Source organism: Dendropsophus ebraccatus, chromosome 4, assembly GCF_027789765.1.
Source record: "Dendropsophus ebraccatus isolate aDenEbr1 chromosome 4, aDenEbr1.pat, whole genome shotgun sequence".
Classification (NCBI taxonomy): Eukaryota; Metazoa; Chordata; class Amphibia; order Anura; family Hylidae; genus Dendropsophus; species Dendropsophus ebraccatus.
Window position 1 is genome coordinate 136,983,837 of NC_091457.1, and position 19,599 is coordinate 137,003,435.

At 44.5% G+C, this 19,599-nt stretch overlaps 1 protein-coding gene across 7 annotated transcripts in view; it reads left to right on the forward strand.

Annotated features, from left to right (window-relative positions):
- The window catches only part of PBRM1 (polybromo 1), a 65,824-nt gene that overhangs the window by 21,722 nt on the left and 24,503 nt on the right, over nt 1–19,599 (forward strand). For 4 of the 7 annotated variants that reach the window (XM_069967120.1, XM_069967122.1, XM_069967123.1 and 1 more), the window contains exons 13-18: nt 4,717–4,817; nt 13,515–13,791; nt 15,333–15,438; nt 15,827–16,469; nt 17,877–18,088; nt 19,088–19,273. In XM_069967120.1, the coding sequence (XP_069823221.1) occupies nt 4,717–4,817; nt 13,515–13,791; nt 15,333–15,438; nt 15,827–16,469; nt 17,877–18,088; nt 19,088–19,273 (1,525 nt within the window). The remainder of the gene's footprint in view (nt 1–4,716; nt 4,818–13,514; nt 13,792–15,332; nt 15,439–15,826; nt 16,470–17,876; nt 18,089–19,087; nt 19,274–19,599) is intronic. The other 3 variants (XM_069967121.1, XM_069967127.1, XM_069967125.1) reach the window with 1 other exon arrangement.

The window sequence follows — 19,599 nt, forward strand, 5'->3', positions numbered from 1 at the left end:
CCTTTGGTCACTGGGGCTTGCTGTAAAGCATATCTTAATACTGTTTAAATAACTCAGGCAAGATGGCTGCCCTATAATAGTGTAGAAACAAAATAAAATAGAAAATAGAAACAGATTAGAAAAAAAAATCTAAAAAAAAAAGGTAGGATGGGGGAATGTTACTGATGCACTACCTGATGCTGTAAGTGGAAAGGAAATCAATGGCAGGGGGTAACACAAGGCTCTGAGGTGAGAGGTAAGCCTTTATTTTCCATGCATGGACAGTCCCTATTGAGCACATAGCACATGGTAAGCCCCGCCCTCTTTCCTAGCAGATTGCAGGAAAGGAAGACACTTTGTGGGGAAAATTTTACAGCATTTTTATTCTAGAGTAAGGCGTTCTTTTTGGTAAATGAGGTTTTAAATAGGCTATGACATGGAGGGAGGTAGTTGGAAACAACAGTCACAAAGTTATTTATAAGCTCTCCTTCTCAATTAAATGTATCTGCAGGGACACACTAGCTTAGCATCAACATTAATGGAACTGTTCTAGAGTTTTAAGCTACCCGTAGCTGTCTGTGTATCTAAAGGAAGTATCAACTGCACTCCAATTTACCTCCTGATCCTTCCGCATACACACACAGGTTCAGCTCAGCTGTGTTCTAAATGGACAGAAGTGGTGTAAGCCAACACTAGACCGCTCCATTAAAGGGGTTATCCAGCGCTACAAAAACATGGCCACTTTCCCCCCTACTGTTGTCTCCAGTTTGGGTGGGGTTAAGAAACTCGGTTACATTTAAGTAAATGGAGCTTAATTTCAAACCACACCTGAACTGGAGACAACAGTAGGGGGGAAAGTGGCCATGTTTTTGTAGCGCTGGATAACCCCTTTAATAGCTTCTCTGTCTGAGAACTGAGAAACAGGCATGTGAAACGTCATGCGGCTAATTCTCCTGTCATGAAGTTGAGAGGCCTCCATGCCCATTAGATGGTTTGCTATTCCTGCTGAAAGTTTTGGGCTCAGACATTATTTTCCTGGTCTGTCAGTCACCTTAGACATGAGTTTGTTGCGCATAAAGAAGTGTGTGGTTGAAGTAGGGCGATCTACTTCATCTAGAAGATATCTAGGGGGGTAGGTGAGAGTGAACTGCAATAAGCCGAGAGGTGTTCATGTCATCCCAAATCTTAAAGGAGAAGTCTGGCCAAACTGATTATTACACTGAAGGTAGGGAGTGGGGGGATCATAATAAAGAACCCTGGCCAGATGTCATCTTCTCTCCTTTTCTTGGTACATCACAACTTCACCCTGAGTGGGTGCAAGAAAGCCTGTTCAGCCAGTCATTGACTGCAGAATAGAGATGAGCGAATAGTATTCGATCGAATACTGCAATATTCGAAAGATTCGAGTTTGATCGAATATGTGATCAAATATTCAAATCTAAATTAACTTTACTAAAACGGCTAAACAATTATTTAGCTGTTTTAAATAAAGTTTACTGATCCCTGGGAAAGCAGGGAAGCAATATTACCGGGATCGGTAATACCGGGGTAAGTGATCCCCGGCAATAATGCCGATTACTGTAATAGTAAATATTTAATTAATAAAACAAAGTTTCGTTCTAAAAAAAGTTATTTTCATTGTTCAATAGCTCAATTAAAACGAATCCATGCTTTTGCAATTAAATATACTGTTAATAAATTATATAAATATGTATATTTACAGTATATTTAATTGCAAAAGTATGTATTCGTTTTAATTAAGCTATTGAACAACGAAAATAACTTTATTAGAATGTAAATGTGCTTTATTAATTAAATATTTAATACAGGAAGCTCTATTGCCGGCAATACCTATTGCCGGTAATATAGCTGAATGTAATAATTAATACTTTAATTAAAACAGCAAAAGTTTCTTCTAATGATGATCTTTTTTTTTTTTTTTTTTTAATCAAAATAGCAGCATTAGAAGAAACATTTAAATTTATAAAGAGCCGGTCCCGTCACACTGAGATCAGTGTGCCGGGGACCAGCGAAGAGAGAAGATAAAACACATCGGAGGTTGAGTAGAAAGCTCCTCCCCCCCCCCCTTAACCCTTGCATCCCCCTTAACCCTTTGGGTGCCATACTGAACAATCTGGCCCCCAGGGGCTGATATCAGACTGCACCCATACCAGCAAGGAAAGGGTTAAGTGACCCCCTTCCTTGCTGGGATGGGTGTAGTGCAGTGGGGGAGAGCTTTCTTCTCACCCTCCGATGTGGTCTATCTTCTCTCTTCGCCGGTCCCCGACACACCGGGCTCAGTGTGACGGGACCGGCTCTTTATATGTCCGCTCAGCCAATCAGCTGAGCGGACATATAAATCTAAATGTTTCTTCTAATGTTGCTATTGTGATAAAAAAAAAATAACATCATTAGAAGAAACATTTGCTTTTTTTAATTAAAGTATTAATTAGTACATTTAGCTGTATCGCCGGCAATAATAGAGCTTCCTGTAATAGTTAATATTTAATTAATAAAACATATTACCGTTCTTATAAAGTTATTTTCGTTGTTCAATAGCTTAATTAAAACGAATACATACTTTTGCAATTAAATATACTGTACATAAATATACATATTTATATATTTATTTTTTTAACAGTATATTTAATTGCAAAAGCATGGATTCGTTTTAATTAAGCTATTGAACAACGAAAATAACTTTTTTAGAACAAAACTTTGTTTTATTAATTAAATATTCACTATTACAGGAATCAGCATTATTGTCGGGGATCGCTAACCCCGGTAATACCGATCCCTGTAATACTGCTTCCCTGCTTTCCCAGATGCATTCCAGAGGTGTTTGCATCACTTTATAAAGATGTCTTGGACTTGGTAACCTCCAATTCGTCGAATCTTGATTTCCAGGTCCCAAGGATTTTTCTCCCATAGACTATAATGGTATTCGATGTTCGATCGAATAGTCGAATATCGGGAGCTATTTGAATCAAATCAAATATTTACTATTTGCTCATCTCTACTGCAGAGGTGTCCCCGCCCCAGTCGCTGAGTGGCGTAGCTGGGTCAAAGACTGTAAGAACTTGTGCCCACTTGTCTCGCACCGGCAGAGGGCTGGCAGCTCTGGTCTCCGAAACTTATACAGTATAAAAATTAGACGCTGAGGTCCCTGTGATTTGAGCACCCCTGTCTGAGGGTTACAAGGAGGCAGCTGATGTGTGGTTTCCATGTGTCTGGGGAGCAGAAGAAATGTGCCCAGGGCAGTTCATTGTGTCATACAGAGCCATCATGCCAATCACCAATACATTAAGGGCTATCGTGTGAAGTGAGCTATTCGTTATTCCATAGAGGCATTTCAGACAATACATCTGTGAACCTGGATATTTTTTTTTTTATTTTTTTTTACTTGCCGCTAGCCCCTTGTTTATGGAGGGGGAAAGGGTTGTGGTAAGTCAGGGGCAGTCCATTTCTAAGAATCTTAGTAAAAAAAGAGTGTGTAATGCAGCTGCTAAATGGCTCTTAGAGTTGGGTAATGGAGCCAAGGGAAGCCAGTAGCTAAGGGATGTAACTGGCCAGCTAGGTAGTAGCCACTTGTACTGTCAGCTGCTTTTACTCCGTCCTGTGGTCTGTTTGGAAGGTGATGCAGTTATTGTCTTAAAAGAACAACTTTTAAACTTGCAGTTTTGTGTCAAATTGGCGTGGCCTAGAGTGTCTGTGCCCCAGGCCTGCACTGCCTCTCTGTCCCTCCTCCCTGCCCTCCTCATCATAAGCAATGCCCCTGGAAAGGATCTCTTCTAATCCTGAACACTGCACATGGACCTTAATAATCCAACACATGTGCAGTGTTCAGACAAGTGATGATTAGGAGAAATGCTGCCTGGGGCATTCCTAATGATGAAGAGGGCAGAGAGGAGGGACGGAGAGGTGGTGCAGGCCTAGGGCACAGGTACTCTAGGTCACACCAATTTGACACAGGGCTGCAATTTTAAAAGTTGTTCTGTAGGAAAATAACTACGTCACCTGCCGAACGGACCCCAGGACAGATCTTGGATCAAAAACAGCTATCCGACAGTACAAGTGGTTTGGAGGGGGCAGATTGTGGGTACACTTTAACTGTGAGCTACATATTAAATGCTTGCCAGTCCTGTTATTTGTTTGCTGTGGTTCTGCTCCATGTGTTTCTCTATTTGAGATTCAGCCCAGGTAATGATAATGGTCGGGCTCTGGAGGTTCTTATTGCTTTGCAATCTGCAGAACTATAAAAATGGTTGCACTCAGGCGCCATTCACTTATGTGCGTTGTGACATCGTGTGCGCTCAGAGCGTCTGCACTGTTTTTTTTGTTTTGTTTTTTTGTTTTTTTTATCCCTTTTCCCTGTCGTTCTCTATCAGTATTCACCTTTTAGAGTAGAAAGGACAATTTTTTGTAACCCACCTATGCCTGGAGCCTATGCCGTATCAGCCCAGGGATATTTTATGGCTTTGCCTGCAGCAGGAGGACAGGCACCATGCCCACTGTACAGTATTTGACAACAAACGTGTGACGACCTCATGAAATGTAAATGCTTCCCAGCCGCTGTATCGCACATCCGCGAGGCTTTTAATATTTATACACTGACACCAGTTGTAAGGTGTTTTTTTTTTCCGAGTGAAACTGATCTATGCAGCTGTTTAATATTCATGTATTCTGGGAACGTTTGGCAGAGCGAGGCTGACTCTGGAGATTTGTTCTTTATTTCAGGCAAAAAAGAAAGAGCTGGCTCGCAGAGACCTCGATATAGAGGACGGAGACAGCATGATTTCCTCCGCCACATCTGACACCGGCAGCTCAAAGAGGAAGAGGTACGTTCACTGTGCTGGAATCCCCAGCCTCTCCGCATCCATTGTCATGTAGGCCGGCGGCTTTACCCAATTGTTCCGGATGAGGATCCTATGGGGGAACGGTAACAATGCCGACAATATTTAGCTCTATAGTGACCTGGTAGTGTGCACAAAGTCTGTGACCTGACCTGTGTGTGCAGTACGACCTAGAATTCTAGTATAATAGTAGTGATAATGCTCATGAATAGTAGAGTGTAGAAAGCAACATGGCAGCTGACACATAATGATGAATGTTTAACAACCCGACTAATTATTTTAGTCTGTGAACACTTGGCTGGATTATTACCCTATACGCCAGGGGTAGGGAACCTTGGCTCTCCAGCTGTAGCAAAACTACAACTCCCATCATGCCTGTTCGGCTGTCCAGGCATGATGGGAGTTGTAGTTTTGCAACAGCTGGAGAGCCAAGGTTCCCTACCCCTGCTATACACTGTATACATGTGGTCTCCTGTGTACCGCTCCAGTAGTTTTAGGCTTACAGAGCATTATGCAATCCTCATGTGACCGGACAACAAATAGTTGATTTGCATGAAAATTAGTTTTGATTTTATCAATAGCCAAGCTGGAATGACTCACTCTGTTACCATGGGCACCGCCGACACTTAGTATTGGTCAGTGTTTGTATGTAACGCCGCAGAGGCCATTAACTTTGCTCGCTGAACATCTCCCCAAACTGAGTTTTATAGTCTAGTTGGTGTAAGTGTTGTGGAGTGAGGGGCCCCCAATTCCGGCAAGCTGGCGTCATACACAATCCTCTTTGACAAGAGCAGCCGAACCAGACCTGGTTATGAAGGGGTGAAAAAGAACTTGTAAGTCAGGTATTCCTATGACTAGACTGTCTCAGTAATGGGGAACATCTGCGGAAGCAAGACGGAAAAGGCAGCAAAGCCAGAGAGTGAAGTGTTCAGGAGAGTGCTTCTCCCCACTCCTTCTAATGTTGGGAGTCTGAAAACCTAGAAACCCTTCTGGTCTGTGTAACATTGTAAAAGTTTTTTTTATAGAGATACTTTACTATACCTTTCTTTATAACCATATTTTACACCCATGTGTCCTTTATACCATGGGGCAAGGAAATTACTTTTTAACTTTGGGGTAATAACTGTATCTATAACACAATAACTTCCAACAAGTGTAAGATATTTATTTTATAGAGGAGGGTAATCACATTGTGGTAAGCTTAGCCCACAGTTTGGGTCTGTTCACACTGAGGAAGAGGCAAGGAATTTCAAATGGAATCCGCTCTTAATTTTATGCATACTTCCCTTGAAAGTCCGCCTGTAGAATATGTACAGAGCAATGTCCCATTGTGTCCAATGGGATTTCCGCTCTGTTATTCACACAGCATAATTTACGCTTGGAATGTTCTGCCGCGGATCCGCTTCCCGTCCAGAGAATTGGCATGTCAATTCTTTAGCCGCTTTCCGCTAGAGAAATCACCTTGACGTCATTGGGGCTTTGAATTTCCGCTTTCAGCTCGTGTGAACATACCCTAATACTGCAGTGTATGAGACTATGAAAGACATTGGTGGGAATCATTAATACTGACAGCTCTGACACCTGTCTCTAGTAAAAGACTGGCTTAAGATGTACCAGATTTATTAAAAGACGCATGCTGCAAAAATGTTATCTTAGTTTTTTGGGGGTTTTTTTTAATATTTTTTTTTACCATTTGAAACCAAAGGATCAGTGAAATTCTTCAGACTGTTATGCTCATGGGCATTACTCTGTACAATGTGTTTTATGTAATGTATGTGTAGGTATATGTGTTATAATTTTTAATGTGAGTTTTGTTGAAGAAAAAATCCTATTAAAGAACTACTGTATCTTTACTTTATAGTCATGAGGATAAAAAATACCCCCGATGGGGCTGAACACACATAGCTGCTGTTGGCATAGCATAGTCACTTTAGACTAAAAAAAAAAATAACTGGAAGTGGACATAGGTGCCTAGATAAGATACATCTACAAAACAATATTTGTTTTTCCAAGCCAGAGACTTATGGACGTGTAAAGGGGCCTTCACACAATTTACTTTAGGCTGCAGGTTCGGCATCAGTGTAAGATGTATGGGACTTTGCCAGCCAATCACCAACAGAAGATGATGGTGCAGATGGTGGTAGGGCATGATGAAAATTCATTGCTTGACCCCTTTTGGTCTGGGAGAGATAAGCAGCAGACTGAGGTCTCTGGCTGCAGCTTAACCCTCCCCTCCCCATAGAGAACACAGGAATACTGAACGTTCCTGTGTATGTGGAGGCCGGGGGCCAGATAGGTAACTGGATGATCGTTCAGCCGTCAGTCAGAAAGTTGTATGGCCACCTATAGTGTTGTTACAAAGGATATTCGGATATGTCATAGGTTTTTATTTGTGATGATCAGTGTTCTTGTTTAATAGGCGAGGAGATCTGCACATATCTCTCTGCTCAGTTTCCGTGTGGCCTGGACAGTCCCATAGACTTACATTATGAGACTGTATAGGTCATGTGAAACAGAGCTGGGAGCGAATATGCAAAACCTCCGGCCATAGACGTGGCCAAAAGACAAAGGAGAGGAGAGTGGAATAAGAGGATATCACAGACGTTCTATAGGTAGGCAAGATCTGGATCAGCTTGCCATCCTACTGGTGTGACATTTCTTAAGGTCAGAAATCTTAAGACTTTGGTGTCTACATCAAGATCCTTCTTCCAGCAGGGTGGCAGCGTTGTCCTCTGAGCAGGGTGGCAGCCTTGTCCTCTGAGCAGGTTGGCAGCCTTGTCCTCTGAGCAGGTTGGCAGCCTTGTCCTCTGAGCAGGGTGGCAGCCTTGTCCTCTGAGCAGGGTGGCAGCCTTGTCCTCTGAGCAGGGTGGCAGCCGTGTCCTCTGAGCAGGGTGGCAGCCTTGTCCTCTGAGCAGGTTGGCAGCCTTGTCCTCTGAGCAGGTTGGCAGCCTTGTCCTCTGAGCAGGGTGGCAGCCTTGTCCTCTGAGCAGGGTGGCAGCCTTGTCCTCTGAGCAGGGTGGCAGCCGTGTCCTCTGAGCAGGGTGGCAGCCGTGTCCTCTGAGCAGGGTGGCAGCCGTGTCCTCTGAGCAGGGTGGCAGCCGTGTCCCACCAAGCAGTCAGCATTAGAATAGGCGGCTGACCCCAATAGTATGTGCCGTCCAATACTTCACATCAAACCGAGGTCTAATCCATACCTGTCTGAGACATAGGATCCCAGAGAGGTTACAGGACCTCTACATTTACCTTCTAGCAAAACAGATGACTGGTTTATGAGCCGTCTTCTCCAGCATTTCCTATAATTGAAGCAAGTTCTATGGCAGATAGATGCAATCCACTCCTTTAATCCCTTAGTGTATGGGATGTCTGGAAGACTTTGGGTGAGACATGTGGTGTCTGTCTGGAGGGGAGCGCTTATGTCACTGCAGCAGTGAACAAACCATTTAATCATTGCTAATTCCCCTGCAAGGTTCTTAAGCGTCTGCTGTTTTCCTAGCACATTTATCTGGGAAGCCTTGTTGAATGAGATTTGATTTTTTTTTTTTACTATTTAAGATGCTGCGGGACATTTCAGTGTAGCTGCAGTGGAAAGTGAAAATGTTGAAATAGGACAAAATTAAGCTAAGATTTCCTATTCTGCCTTTGATGCTAGGAGGCTGCTGGGAAGTGATCTGTACAGAATTACTGGTAGCACCAGTAGATAGTACCAGTATAAGACATTGCAGCTCCCTGTGGAATGACCTCTTCAAAGGTCACAGAGTACGCTTAGTAATGTTTCACACTCATCTCGGTTGGACTTGTCCTTTCTATTGTTATATATATATATATATATATATATATATATATATATATATATATATATATATATATATACACACACATGAGGCTTGCTGTTAAGCATCACTTAATGCTGTTAAAAAAAGGGTTGGGCAGGAAGCCCCCAAAACAATGTAGAAAAAATTATAATAAAAAAAAAAAAAAAAGAGAAAATAAATATACATTGCAGTAGTGGGCAGTAAATGTGGACAATACATTCCTTTTAAGCCCATAGTCTAGGGCACTATATAGAAGTCTGAGAGGGTAGTGCAATGTCCCAGTGCCCAGAAGGTGGCTCCTTCTTGTTAGGTGCCAGAGCTTTCTGCTGTGAGTGCTTTCCTGGGCGTTCTGCCTGGGCTATGATTGACAGTTACAAATCTCAATTACCCCAAATTACCGCTTGTAAAGGGAGCAGTTTAGAGAATGAATAACTCCCTTAAGTTAAAGGGGCATTTCCAGCATAATACATTTTTTTCAGATCTTGCTGGGTGTGATTTCTAGTCTTTCATGCTAGTTTGTGTAGACCTTTAAAGCAGTGCTTCTCAAACTTTTTGTTCTTGGGCCTCACCCTGCAATCCGTGTTGATGCTGGGGCCTCACCAACAAACATATACAACTATGAAGCACCAGATACCGCCACGTAGTGCACATAATATCCCAGAGCAGCGTCAAAACAACACCAAGTGCAGAAATAAATGTTGCTTCACCTTTAGTAAACCACCAGCACAGTGCAGAAAATACATACTGCTCCACCTGCAGTAACCCATCACCACATACTGCTCCACCTGTATAACAGCCCCACAATGCAGCATTTCTTTCTCCATAACCCACCTGGCAACTTACACAAACACACACACACGCTAGCATGATTCTACTCTTAACCTCCTCTTCTCGGGTAGCTCCCTTTCCCATCATTACTCCATTTCTGTACATTTGGCATGTGCAGTGTTCCTGGCACTGTCAAAGTAGTAGTTATTCCCATAATAGCTCCCACATAGTAGTTAATACCTTCAATAGTGCCTTACAAATTGTTAATTCCCACTAGTGCCCCACAAACTGTTAAAGGGGTTGTCCGGCGATAAAAAATTATTCACAGAATAACACACATTACAAAGCTATACAACTTTGTAATGTATGTTATGTCTGTGAATGGCCCCCTTCCCTGTGTTTCCCCCCACCCACGCTAGACCCGGAAGTGTGGTGCATTATACTCACCGCATCTCGTGTCGTCCACGGTCTCCGATCCTCAGCAGTGACGTCTTCTTCGGGAGGCCGGCGGATCTTCCCGAGTGCCGGCCACCCTCTGCAGCGTCATCCGAAGCTCAGCCGCGATTGGCTGAGCATAACTGTGCTCAGCCAATCGCGGCTGAGCAGCTGATGACGTGGCCGCGTCATCAGCTGCTCAGCCGCGATTGGCTGAGCACAGTTATGCTCAGCCAATCGCGGCTGAGCTTCGGATGACGCTGCAGAGGGCGGCTGGCACTCGGGAAGATCCGCCGGCCTCCCGAAGAAGACGTCACTGCTGAGGATCGGAGACCGTGGTCGGCACGTGACAGGTAATGTATAGCGCACCACACTTCTGGGTACACGGGTGGGGGTGGTGGGACACGGGGAAGGGGGCCATTCACAGACATAACATACATTACAAAGTTGTATAACTTTGTAATGTGTGTTATTCTGTGAATAATTTTTTATCACCGGACAACCCCTTTAATAACCCCACTAGTGACCTACAAATAGTTAGTTCCCACAAAAGTGACATATCAGTGTTCCACAAATAGTTTATTCCCCTGTAATGCCCCGCAGTTAACAGGTAAATCCCCCAAATTAGGTATGTGGGTTGCCCCCGGTGCGTAAGATCCCCTGCTTTTCCCCATATACTAATAATTCCCCGGCTGTGACACTCATACAATAATAATGCCCGCTGCTATACCCTTATATAGTAATTATGTCTCCTGCTGTGCCTTCATATAGTAATACCTCCTGCTGTGTCCTCCATATAGTAATAATGTCCCCCTGCTGTGTCCTCCATATAGTAATAATGTCCCCCTGCTGTGCCTCCATATAGTAATAATGTCTCCTGCTGTGGCCCCATAGTAAATGCCCCCTGCCCTACTGTGCCCCCATAGCAATACCCACCGTTCCACTCCCCCCACCATAACACAAAAAAGTCATACTCACCTAATCTGGGCAGGGAGCGGGTCTTCCTCTCTTCTACAGCTTCTGAGCCACAGGAAGTGAAGGGGGAGAGGAAGAGAGAGGAGGTAAAGGGGGAGATGAGGTGAAGGGGGTAAAAGGGGGAGGAAAGTGGAGGTTATGGGGGAGAGGAGGATAGAGGGGAAAGGGGGAGAGGAAGAGAGAGGAGGTAAAAGGGGTGAGGGGGAGAGAGGAGGATGGAAAGAGGAGGTGATGGGGGAGAGAGGAGGTAAAGGGGGAGATGAAGAGAGGAGGTAAAGGGGGTGTGGGGGAGAGAGAAGGGAAAGAGGAGGTGATGGGGAGAGGACAAGAGAGGGGGAGAGGAGGAGGGAAAGAGGAGATGATGGGGGAAAGGTAATGGAGGTGAGGGGGTAGAGGAGGTAAAGGGGGAGATAAAGAGAGGAGGTAAAAAGGGGGTGGGAGGGAGGAGGGAAAGAAGAGGTGATGGGGAGAGAGGAAGTAAAGGGGGTAGAGAGGAGGTGGAGGGGGAGAGAGGAGATGATGGGGTAGAGAGGATATGATGGGGTACAGAGGAGGGGGAGAGAGGAGATGATGGGGGTACAGAGGAGATGACGGGGGTACAGAGAAGATGATGGGGGTAGAGAGGAGGGGGAGAGAGGAGATGATGGGGGTAGAGAGGAGATGATGGGGGTAGAGAGGAGATGATGGGGGTAGAGAGGAGATGATGGGGATAGAGAGGAGGTGGAGAGAGGAGATGATGGGGTAGAGAGGAGGTGGAGAGAGGAGATGATGGGGGTAGAGAGGAGGTGGAGAGAGGAGATGATCTGGGTAGAGAGGAGATGATCGGGGTAGAGAGGAGGGGGAGAGGAGATGATGGGGGTAGAGAGGAGGGGGAGAGAGGAGATGATGGGGGTAGAGATCAGATGATGGGGGTAAAGAGGGGCTAGAGAAGAGGTGGAGGGGGTGGATTTTAAGTTGGGGGGCAGGGGGATGTGCTATTACTCAGAGGGGTCTGGCCAGCTTCCGGTAAGGGAAGCAGGTCAGTGAGGGGTGTTGTGGTGCGCAAGGCTACCCCGCTGGCTCCTGCAGTGGATTGTGGACCGGCAGATGTGCCACCACACTTCCACCGGCAGCAGCATCAGCCGTAGGACGTGGGGGGCCCCATCCCCCGGTCCACAATCCACTGCAGAAGCCGGCGGGGTAGCCTCGCTCACGACAACCCCCCTTAGCCACTGACTTTCTTGAAGGCCCTGCTGGTCCGGCGGCCAACTGCGGGGATAGCAGCCTGCCGCCGCCGCATCTCCTCTCCGCCAGTGCGGGTCACCTCTGCCAGCCTGCCTGGGACTCCCCAGGCTGCCGTATATCCTCCCTGAGCCTCCGATCCGGCAGCCCGATCCTCCGACTTCATCCTTCCTCTAGCAGCCTCACCAAGTCCCCTACCCCTCAGATTGCTGGTGAGCTGCTGCTGGGGGAAGGTTGTGAGAGCAGCGGCAGGGGGGGATAGGTGCCGGGACATTGCTGAGTGATTGCAGTGTCCCGGCACCCTAAACAAAAGTATTTAATCAGCAGGTCATAAATCCTGGAGTCCCTGCTGTGTGCCGATGTCGGACACAGACCGGGACCCTGCGCCTCGCCAGACTGCGAGCTGCGCCTCACAGTTTGAGAAGCGCTGCTTTAAAGCATACCTGCTGTTTTAGGTGACTTTTCAGGATAAGCTGTCCTGTGTGTGAACATGAGTAGCAGCACTATATAAACCTATTATTAATCTTGTATATGGTGGAGTTTTTTGTAGCAGGTTTCTGCTTTGCAAGTTGTCTTTTAGCTCCTTCGCCCCCCACTCCCATAGACTTGTATTTCATATAAACCGATCCCTGAGCTACATACAAGACCTAAACGGCTAACAAAATTTGTTGCTAAGCTGATTTTCAGCACGGATGGTAGTTTAGCAGATGTGGGAGTGGGGAGGAAAGATGCTCGATAACAGAAGGGAGGCATTATTGCCTTGTAAGATATGTTTAAAAGGTTACTACATTTGTTTGTACTTTTCAGCTGTTTGCAGAAACCACTATGCCTATAAGAAGGGTGGTCCAGGATAAGGGCACATGTCTGTTTATTAGATCCTAAAGACATGAGTGATCTTTGAAAATCAACTTTTATTTCCCTTTTTCTTTTTAAAAAAATGAATAATGTAATATATAATAAAAGGTATTACCAAAAAATACAACAGAGGCTTCTCTCACAATGTCTTGTCCTGTGTGGCGGCACATGTCTGTTTAACCCAGTCCTTGCAAGAAAAAATTGTTACCACACATCCTTGTTTTTTTTTTTTTGCTCCTTTCCTTTTTCCATTAAACAAAGTCATATTGCGTCACTGCCATGACTTAAAAGGCTTTTCTATATTGGGAAGTCGCAGCATATTTCATTACCATAGTTTCAGAGAGGACAGACCTCTATGGACTGGGGTCAGCTGCAGTTTCCTAAATGGCTGGGTGACCAAGATAGACTGTGTACTAGACTAGGGTGCAGCACCCCATCACTGCCTTAACAACCCCCCCCCCCCAAATAGGTTGGACCCCTATAAATCATAAACAGAAGGCGTGAGAAAAACCCTTTTGATTGTTTCTCTGTGGATAAGTTTTGCTAAATCAGTTTTGCTAAATCATCTGAATAATTTAAGTTTTACAATAACAGTTTATTATTTATTTTCTTTTAGCAAGAAAAACATACGGAAACAACGGATGAAGATTTTGTTCAATGCAGTCCTGGAGGCCCGGGAGCCTATGACCAATCGTCGCCTTTGTGAGCTTTTCATGTTTAAACCATCCAAGAAAGACTACCCAGACTACTATAAGATTATTCTGGAGCCAATGGACTTAAAAACCATTGAGCACAATATTCGCGCTGACAAATATGCCACGGAGGACCCCATGATGGATGACATGAAGCTCATGTTTCGCAATGCCTGGCACTATAATGAAGAAGGATCACAGGTAAGATTGTCTCATGTAAGGAGGAACACTTCTCCTACAAGACACTACTAGATACCAGTGAGCGCCAGGGGTGTCAGACGCTGGAAGCGCACGCCAAGGGGAAAGCTAATGCTGAGTTTGTTATTCTTCTTGGCACTCTATAGGAATAAACTGAGGAATAACACTATACACAGTTCTACAAAAATAGTCTCCGTAATGTAAGGACTATTAGTACTGTTTTTTTATTTGTATCCCATTGTAAATCCTCCTGGACCTGATTGGCTGATAACACAGAACAATAGATTGTACAAATGCCAGAAGATTCTAAGCCGATTTTCACTTCATATTCTAAAAGAAATGTCATGATCAATCACTTTAAGTAGTACGTTTTCACGATGTATGGAGGAAGAGAGATGAATTACCATCAGTGAAACACGGTGATAAAACAATGACTCTGCTAATGACATCTAAGTGCATTGTTATGGGCACATTAGCTGCGTCACATTGATAAATCTCTATTATGTGATGTCCGACTATAAAACTTTCTTGAACAGGGCATGAGAGCTGCGCTATTGCAGCATTATCATTGCCAAATCCTGTGATGTGCCAAGAGGACAGGTTGTAGCAACGTGTGCAAATGTAAGATAGAAAGAAATAGATTCCTATACACTTGAAATGCAAAGCAGCAGAGATTGGCCACCATTGGACTGTCATAAAACATCTTTATCTTGGTAAAAAATAGTATTTTCTATCAGTGAGACTAAGGGCCCTATTACACAGAGCCGTATGCTCCATGTAATAGAGACAACAATCATTGGATGATCACCTCTTTAGATCCGACAACCACAACGACCAACGTCTAACAATTGAATAAACTGTTATGCATTACCTCTCCACACTCCCGCTCTTCTCCTGCCCTCTGCTTGCTTCCCGATGCTGCGGCTGTAGCTTCGAAGCAGTCCTCGAGCTGATGAGCCTCTCAGACAGTCTCTGAAGCTACAGCCATGGCGCCAGGAAGCAGGCAGAGGGCAGGGAGAAGACCGGGAATGTGGAGAAGTAATGTATAACAGTTTAGGCAAGGGCTGCATGGACATCTCTAACAATGTCTGTGTAGCCCTTGCTAAACAATCATCGAGCCGCGTAATAGGTCCAGTAAACGAGCAGATTGGCGCTCGTTTACATTATTGATCGGGCCGTTATTGGCCCATGTAATAGGACCCTTTAACACCAATGAAGCTGTCACTAGTTCTTTAAGCTTTAGCACCCATGACTCTGACGGGGTCATCTGTTATCTTTCCATGGCCACTGACCATTACATACTGGTAATATTGCCCTGTCATTGTGGATATTCTTTGATGTAGTCACCTAGACATCACAAGTTACTTTGTCAAAGTTGCTCAGATCCTTTTCCTACTTCCAAAACACCAGCTGACTGTTAACTCCTTTGATCCCCAAAAACACAGTTCATGTGCTGTGATAAAGTACATTTCCATTTCGGTGGTTTCTTCAGCAATATGTTGTTCTGAAATACAAAGCACTAAATGCTCCTTATATATTGTTAGGTCTACAATGATGCGCATGTCTTAGAGAAGATCCTCAAGGAGAAGAGGAAAGAGCTTGGACCTTTACCGGATGACGACGATATGGCATCTCCAAAACTCAAGCTAAGTGAGTTCTCATACTTTGTGTGTCCATAGTGGGTTTGTTTCATGCTGCCTGTTACCCTCCAGGTTATGTGCCAATGCCCCCCCCCCCCCCAAAAAAAAGGAAGTAAAGGAGCTTCATAGGTGGAGGGTCCTCCCAATATAGGAGCAGTATAAAACTTGAAGCTTTTGACAGATTGCATTATAGCCATAGAATATTACCACCATGCCCCCGTGGTGGTAGATTAGCAAGTGCCATTCACCTGGGGGACAATTCTTGGGGTTCCAGCATTCAGACCGCCTCTGATCAGCTTGTTATCCTTTAATTTTTGGATAGGAGATAGATTTTTACTTTAGGGTGCATGTGTTAAACTCTATAACAAAGATTTCCCATTGCTTATATATTTCTTTAGGTAGAAAAAGTGGGATCTCTCCGAAGAAAACAAAATATCTGAGCCCCATGCAGCAAAAACTGAATGAAGTCTATGAAGCGGTGAAGAATTACACTGATAAACGTGGCAGGCGTCTCAGCGCCATCTTTCTGCGCCTGCCTTCCCGCTCCGAGCTCCCAGACTACTATGTGACCATCAAAAAGCCCATAGACATGGAAAAGATCAGGAGCCATATAATGGCCAACAAGTACCAGGACATTGACGCCATGTGCGAGGACTTTGTCATCATGTTTAATAACGCCTGCACTTACAATGAGCCCGAGTCCTTGATATACAAGGATGCTCTGGTCCTCCATAAAGTGTTACTGGAGACCCGCAGGGATATTGAAGGAGATGAGGATTCTCATGTTCCTAATGTAACTCTGCTCATCCAAGAACTCATACACAACCTGTTTGTGTCCATGATGAGCCATCAGGATGATGAAGGACGCTGTTATAGCGATTCTCTGGCTGAAATTCCTGCAGTTGACCCTAAATTTCCCAAAAGGCCGCCTCTGACTTTTGAGATTATCCGAAAGAACGTGGAAAACAATCGTTACCGAAGACTCGACCTTTTCCAGGAGCACATGTTTGAGGTTCTGGAAAGAGCACGGCGAATGAATCGGTAAACGCAGCCAGACATCTCACATATAGACATAACTCCTCTCTGTAAAGCTGGTTATTACTTTTAGCCCGTTGGCTAAGGCTTTGCTAATATTATAGAGGAAGGGAGATTTATAGTATGCATGTTGACCACTGCGGAAAAATATTAGGGGATATTCACTAAAGACTAGCCCTGAGTCAGTGAGGGGGAACCTTAAAGGAGAAGTCTGGCCTTTGGGGGGGGGACGTTAATAAAGGCTTGGGCACAGGGGAAAATAACAAGGGGTATTACCTCGCCTCTCCCCATGCCTCTTCAGGGCCGGATCGCTGCTCTGGGATCTCTGGCACTGTATACGTCGTGACCCGGCTGATGGGCTGGCCACTTAGCCAGTCTGTGAATAGGGCCGGGCGCCGTTCCATTCACGGATTGGCTGTGCGAGCTATCCATTTGCTGCGATGGGCATGACGTCATCACAGCTCGGGGGGAAATACCTTGGGGCGCGGATCCCGTGGCTAGTCAGGTGGTAGGGGCTTCACTGTTACTCTGTCACCTGTTAATTAGGTTAGATTAGGACGGATTTCTCCATTAATATTCTAGAACAGAGGAGTCAAACTGCAGCCCTCCAGCTGTTGCAAAACTACTATTCCCGTCATGCCTGGGCAGCTAAAGCTTTGGCTTTCCAGGCATGATGGCAATTGAAATTTTGCAAAAGCTGGAGGGCTGCAAATTTTACTCCCCCTGTTCTACAATATAAAGGTTCCCCCTTCCTCCTCCTAAAGACACTGCAACAGCTGAGACAATATACCATACCTTACATTACACTCCAGCTGGTGAAGAACTCCTAAGAAGAGGAAAGTGGGAGCTTCTTTCCAAAGAGTTTCCGCAGCAGCTGAAATGTGTATTATAATATATCATAGGTCTGAAGCCTCAACATTTTGAAGTGGTCCTTTGCAAAGAAATTTGTATTACTACAAGTAGTACATGATGGCTATGGTCATTGCTTTACTGAGGTTCATGTCAGTCACTTCAATCATCTGAGGGTTGTTTGGTATGACTGACAGAGGCTCAACCAAATATTAAAAAAAGGGGTGTCGGAGGGTGGACATGCTGCAGTACTTAACAGTCAGTGGAACAGAAGGTATTTGCTAAACCCTCTGCACTGCTACAAATCCTGTATTATAACAACTCAGATGGTAACATATTGGGAGCCTTACAAGAGACTCTCCTGGTGTCATACAGTTGCTTCAGCAAGAGTACAGCTTGATGTACCAGTATGCAGTGCCAAGATGCATCTGCACCACTGGTTCACATATATGAAATGCTTCATATTGAGTTTATTCTGCCATTTACAGGTGTAGATCACCCATGTTTCTCCAGTCTCATACCATGTGTCTTCATTGAGTCCTTACCTTTTTGTCTCCTACAAAGGACGGACTCAGAAATCTACGAGGATTCTGTAGAGCTTCAGCAGTTCTTTATTAAGATACGAGATGAACTGTGCAAGAATGGCGAGATCCTTCTCTCTCCAGCCTTGAGCTACACCACCAAGCACCTCCATAATGATGTAGAAAAGGAGAAGAAGGAAAAGCTACCGAAAGAACTAGAAGAAGACAAGGTCAAAAGGGAGGAGGAGAAAAAAGGTATAGATTTTTTGTTATTGATAGATTTAGGAGTTCTTAAAGGGGTTCTCCGGACAAGCACTTTTTTTATATAGATATTATAATTTGCTGGGGCTGCAGAGAAAATAATGACTCCTACTAACCTAACATGCTCCGTCGGGGGTCACCTTTGTCCCTAACACCACTTCGAAAAAAGGCTTGTCTTGGCAGTGACAACACACTCTGCCAGTCACTGATTGAAGCGGGACAACATCACAGCCAAAGATGTAGCAGAGGGGCCCCTGAGGGAGCATGTTAGGTGAGTATGTGTTCTTTATGATTTTCTGTGCGGCCCCCGCAGAATATAAAAAAGCTGCATGCCCAGAGTACGGTGACCCCTAAGTTTTTAGATCTGAGACACAAATTCCTAATATTCACGAATGGGAACTTACTCCATACTGTATTGGTATTGAGATCAATATGTAAGGAGTATGTGGACTGGCTGCAGACAACCAGAGTGTTATATTTTAGAGTTGTTTTCCAGGATTTACATGTGATCAGTGGGGGTCCAAATCCCACCAAGTCTATGAATCAGGTGGTTGAAAGGTCTTCCTCATTTCCTACCAGGAAGAGTGCTGTACAGTGAGTGATGGCTGTATGTGGTATTGCAGCTTGTCCCATTGAAATGCAATACCAGGTACTTCTACTTGGCGAACAAAGCTGTGCCTGGTTAAGAGGTGAAGAAGACACTTCATTGGCACAAGTACAGCAGACCCTTCAATCATCCGATAAGCAGATTTGGACCATCATGTTTAGATATGGATGTCAGTATTAAGCTTGATGCTTTTGAGGGCCTGTAAATGCAGTTTTTCCATTACTTTTGCCAGAAAAACCTCAGTTATTCTGACCTGTGATCAGCCATTCATTGTGCTATAACAATCTATTGGTTTCACACACATTCATGTTATGTCTAGTTTTGATCCATTCAAATTGCATTATTAATCTTTTTTATTTTTTTCTTTATTTTACCTTCCTGTTAAGAAGCTGAAAAGAGTGAAGATCCTGGAGGAGTTTCTGGCCAGTCTGGACAATACCGAACCTATAGCCAAGACTGCAGCTTTAAAAACAGCATGTACCATGTCGGGGATTACGTGTATGTGGAGCCTGCCGAAGCCAACCTCCAGCCACATATAGTCTGCATTGAGCGCCTCTGGGAGGATAATGCTGGTATGGCTATCACCCTTGGCCCTAATATATTATTAGCCAAAAAACACATAAACACCATATTAGGCCGCACATTTTCTTATATATGTTATAGTAACAGTTTTCTCTTAGAAAATAACACAGGTAGAGATTAACAGCTGGAGACATAAAATGTTTAGCTATCCTGTTAAACCTGTCATACAGGTGAAAGCTAGTAGTCCAATGTGGCTTTGGCCGCCTTTTATTTTGTGTATGGTCACCTTTTAAAGAGAAGTCCTATGAAACTAAAAATGACATGAAAGTAAGGGGGGTGCAGTAACATACTAAACAAAGTATACTTACTCGTCCCC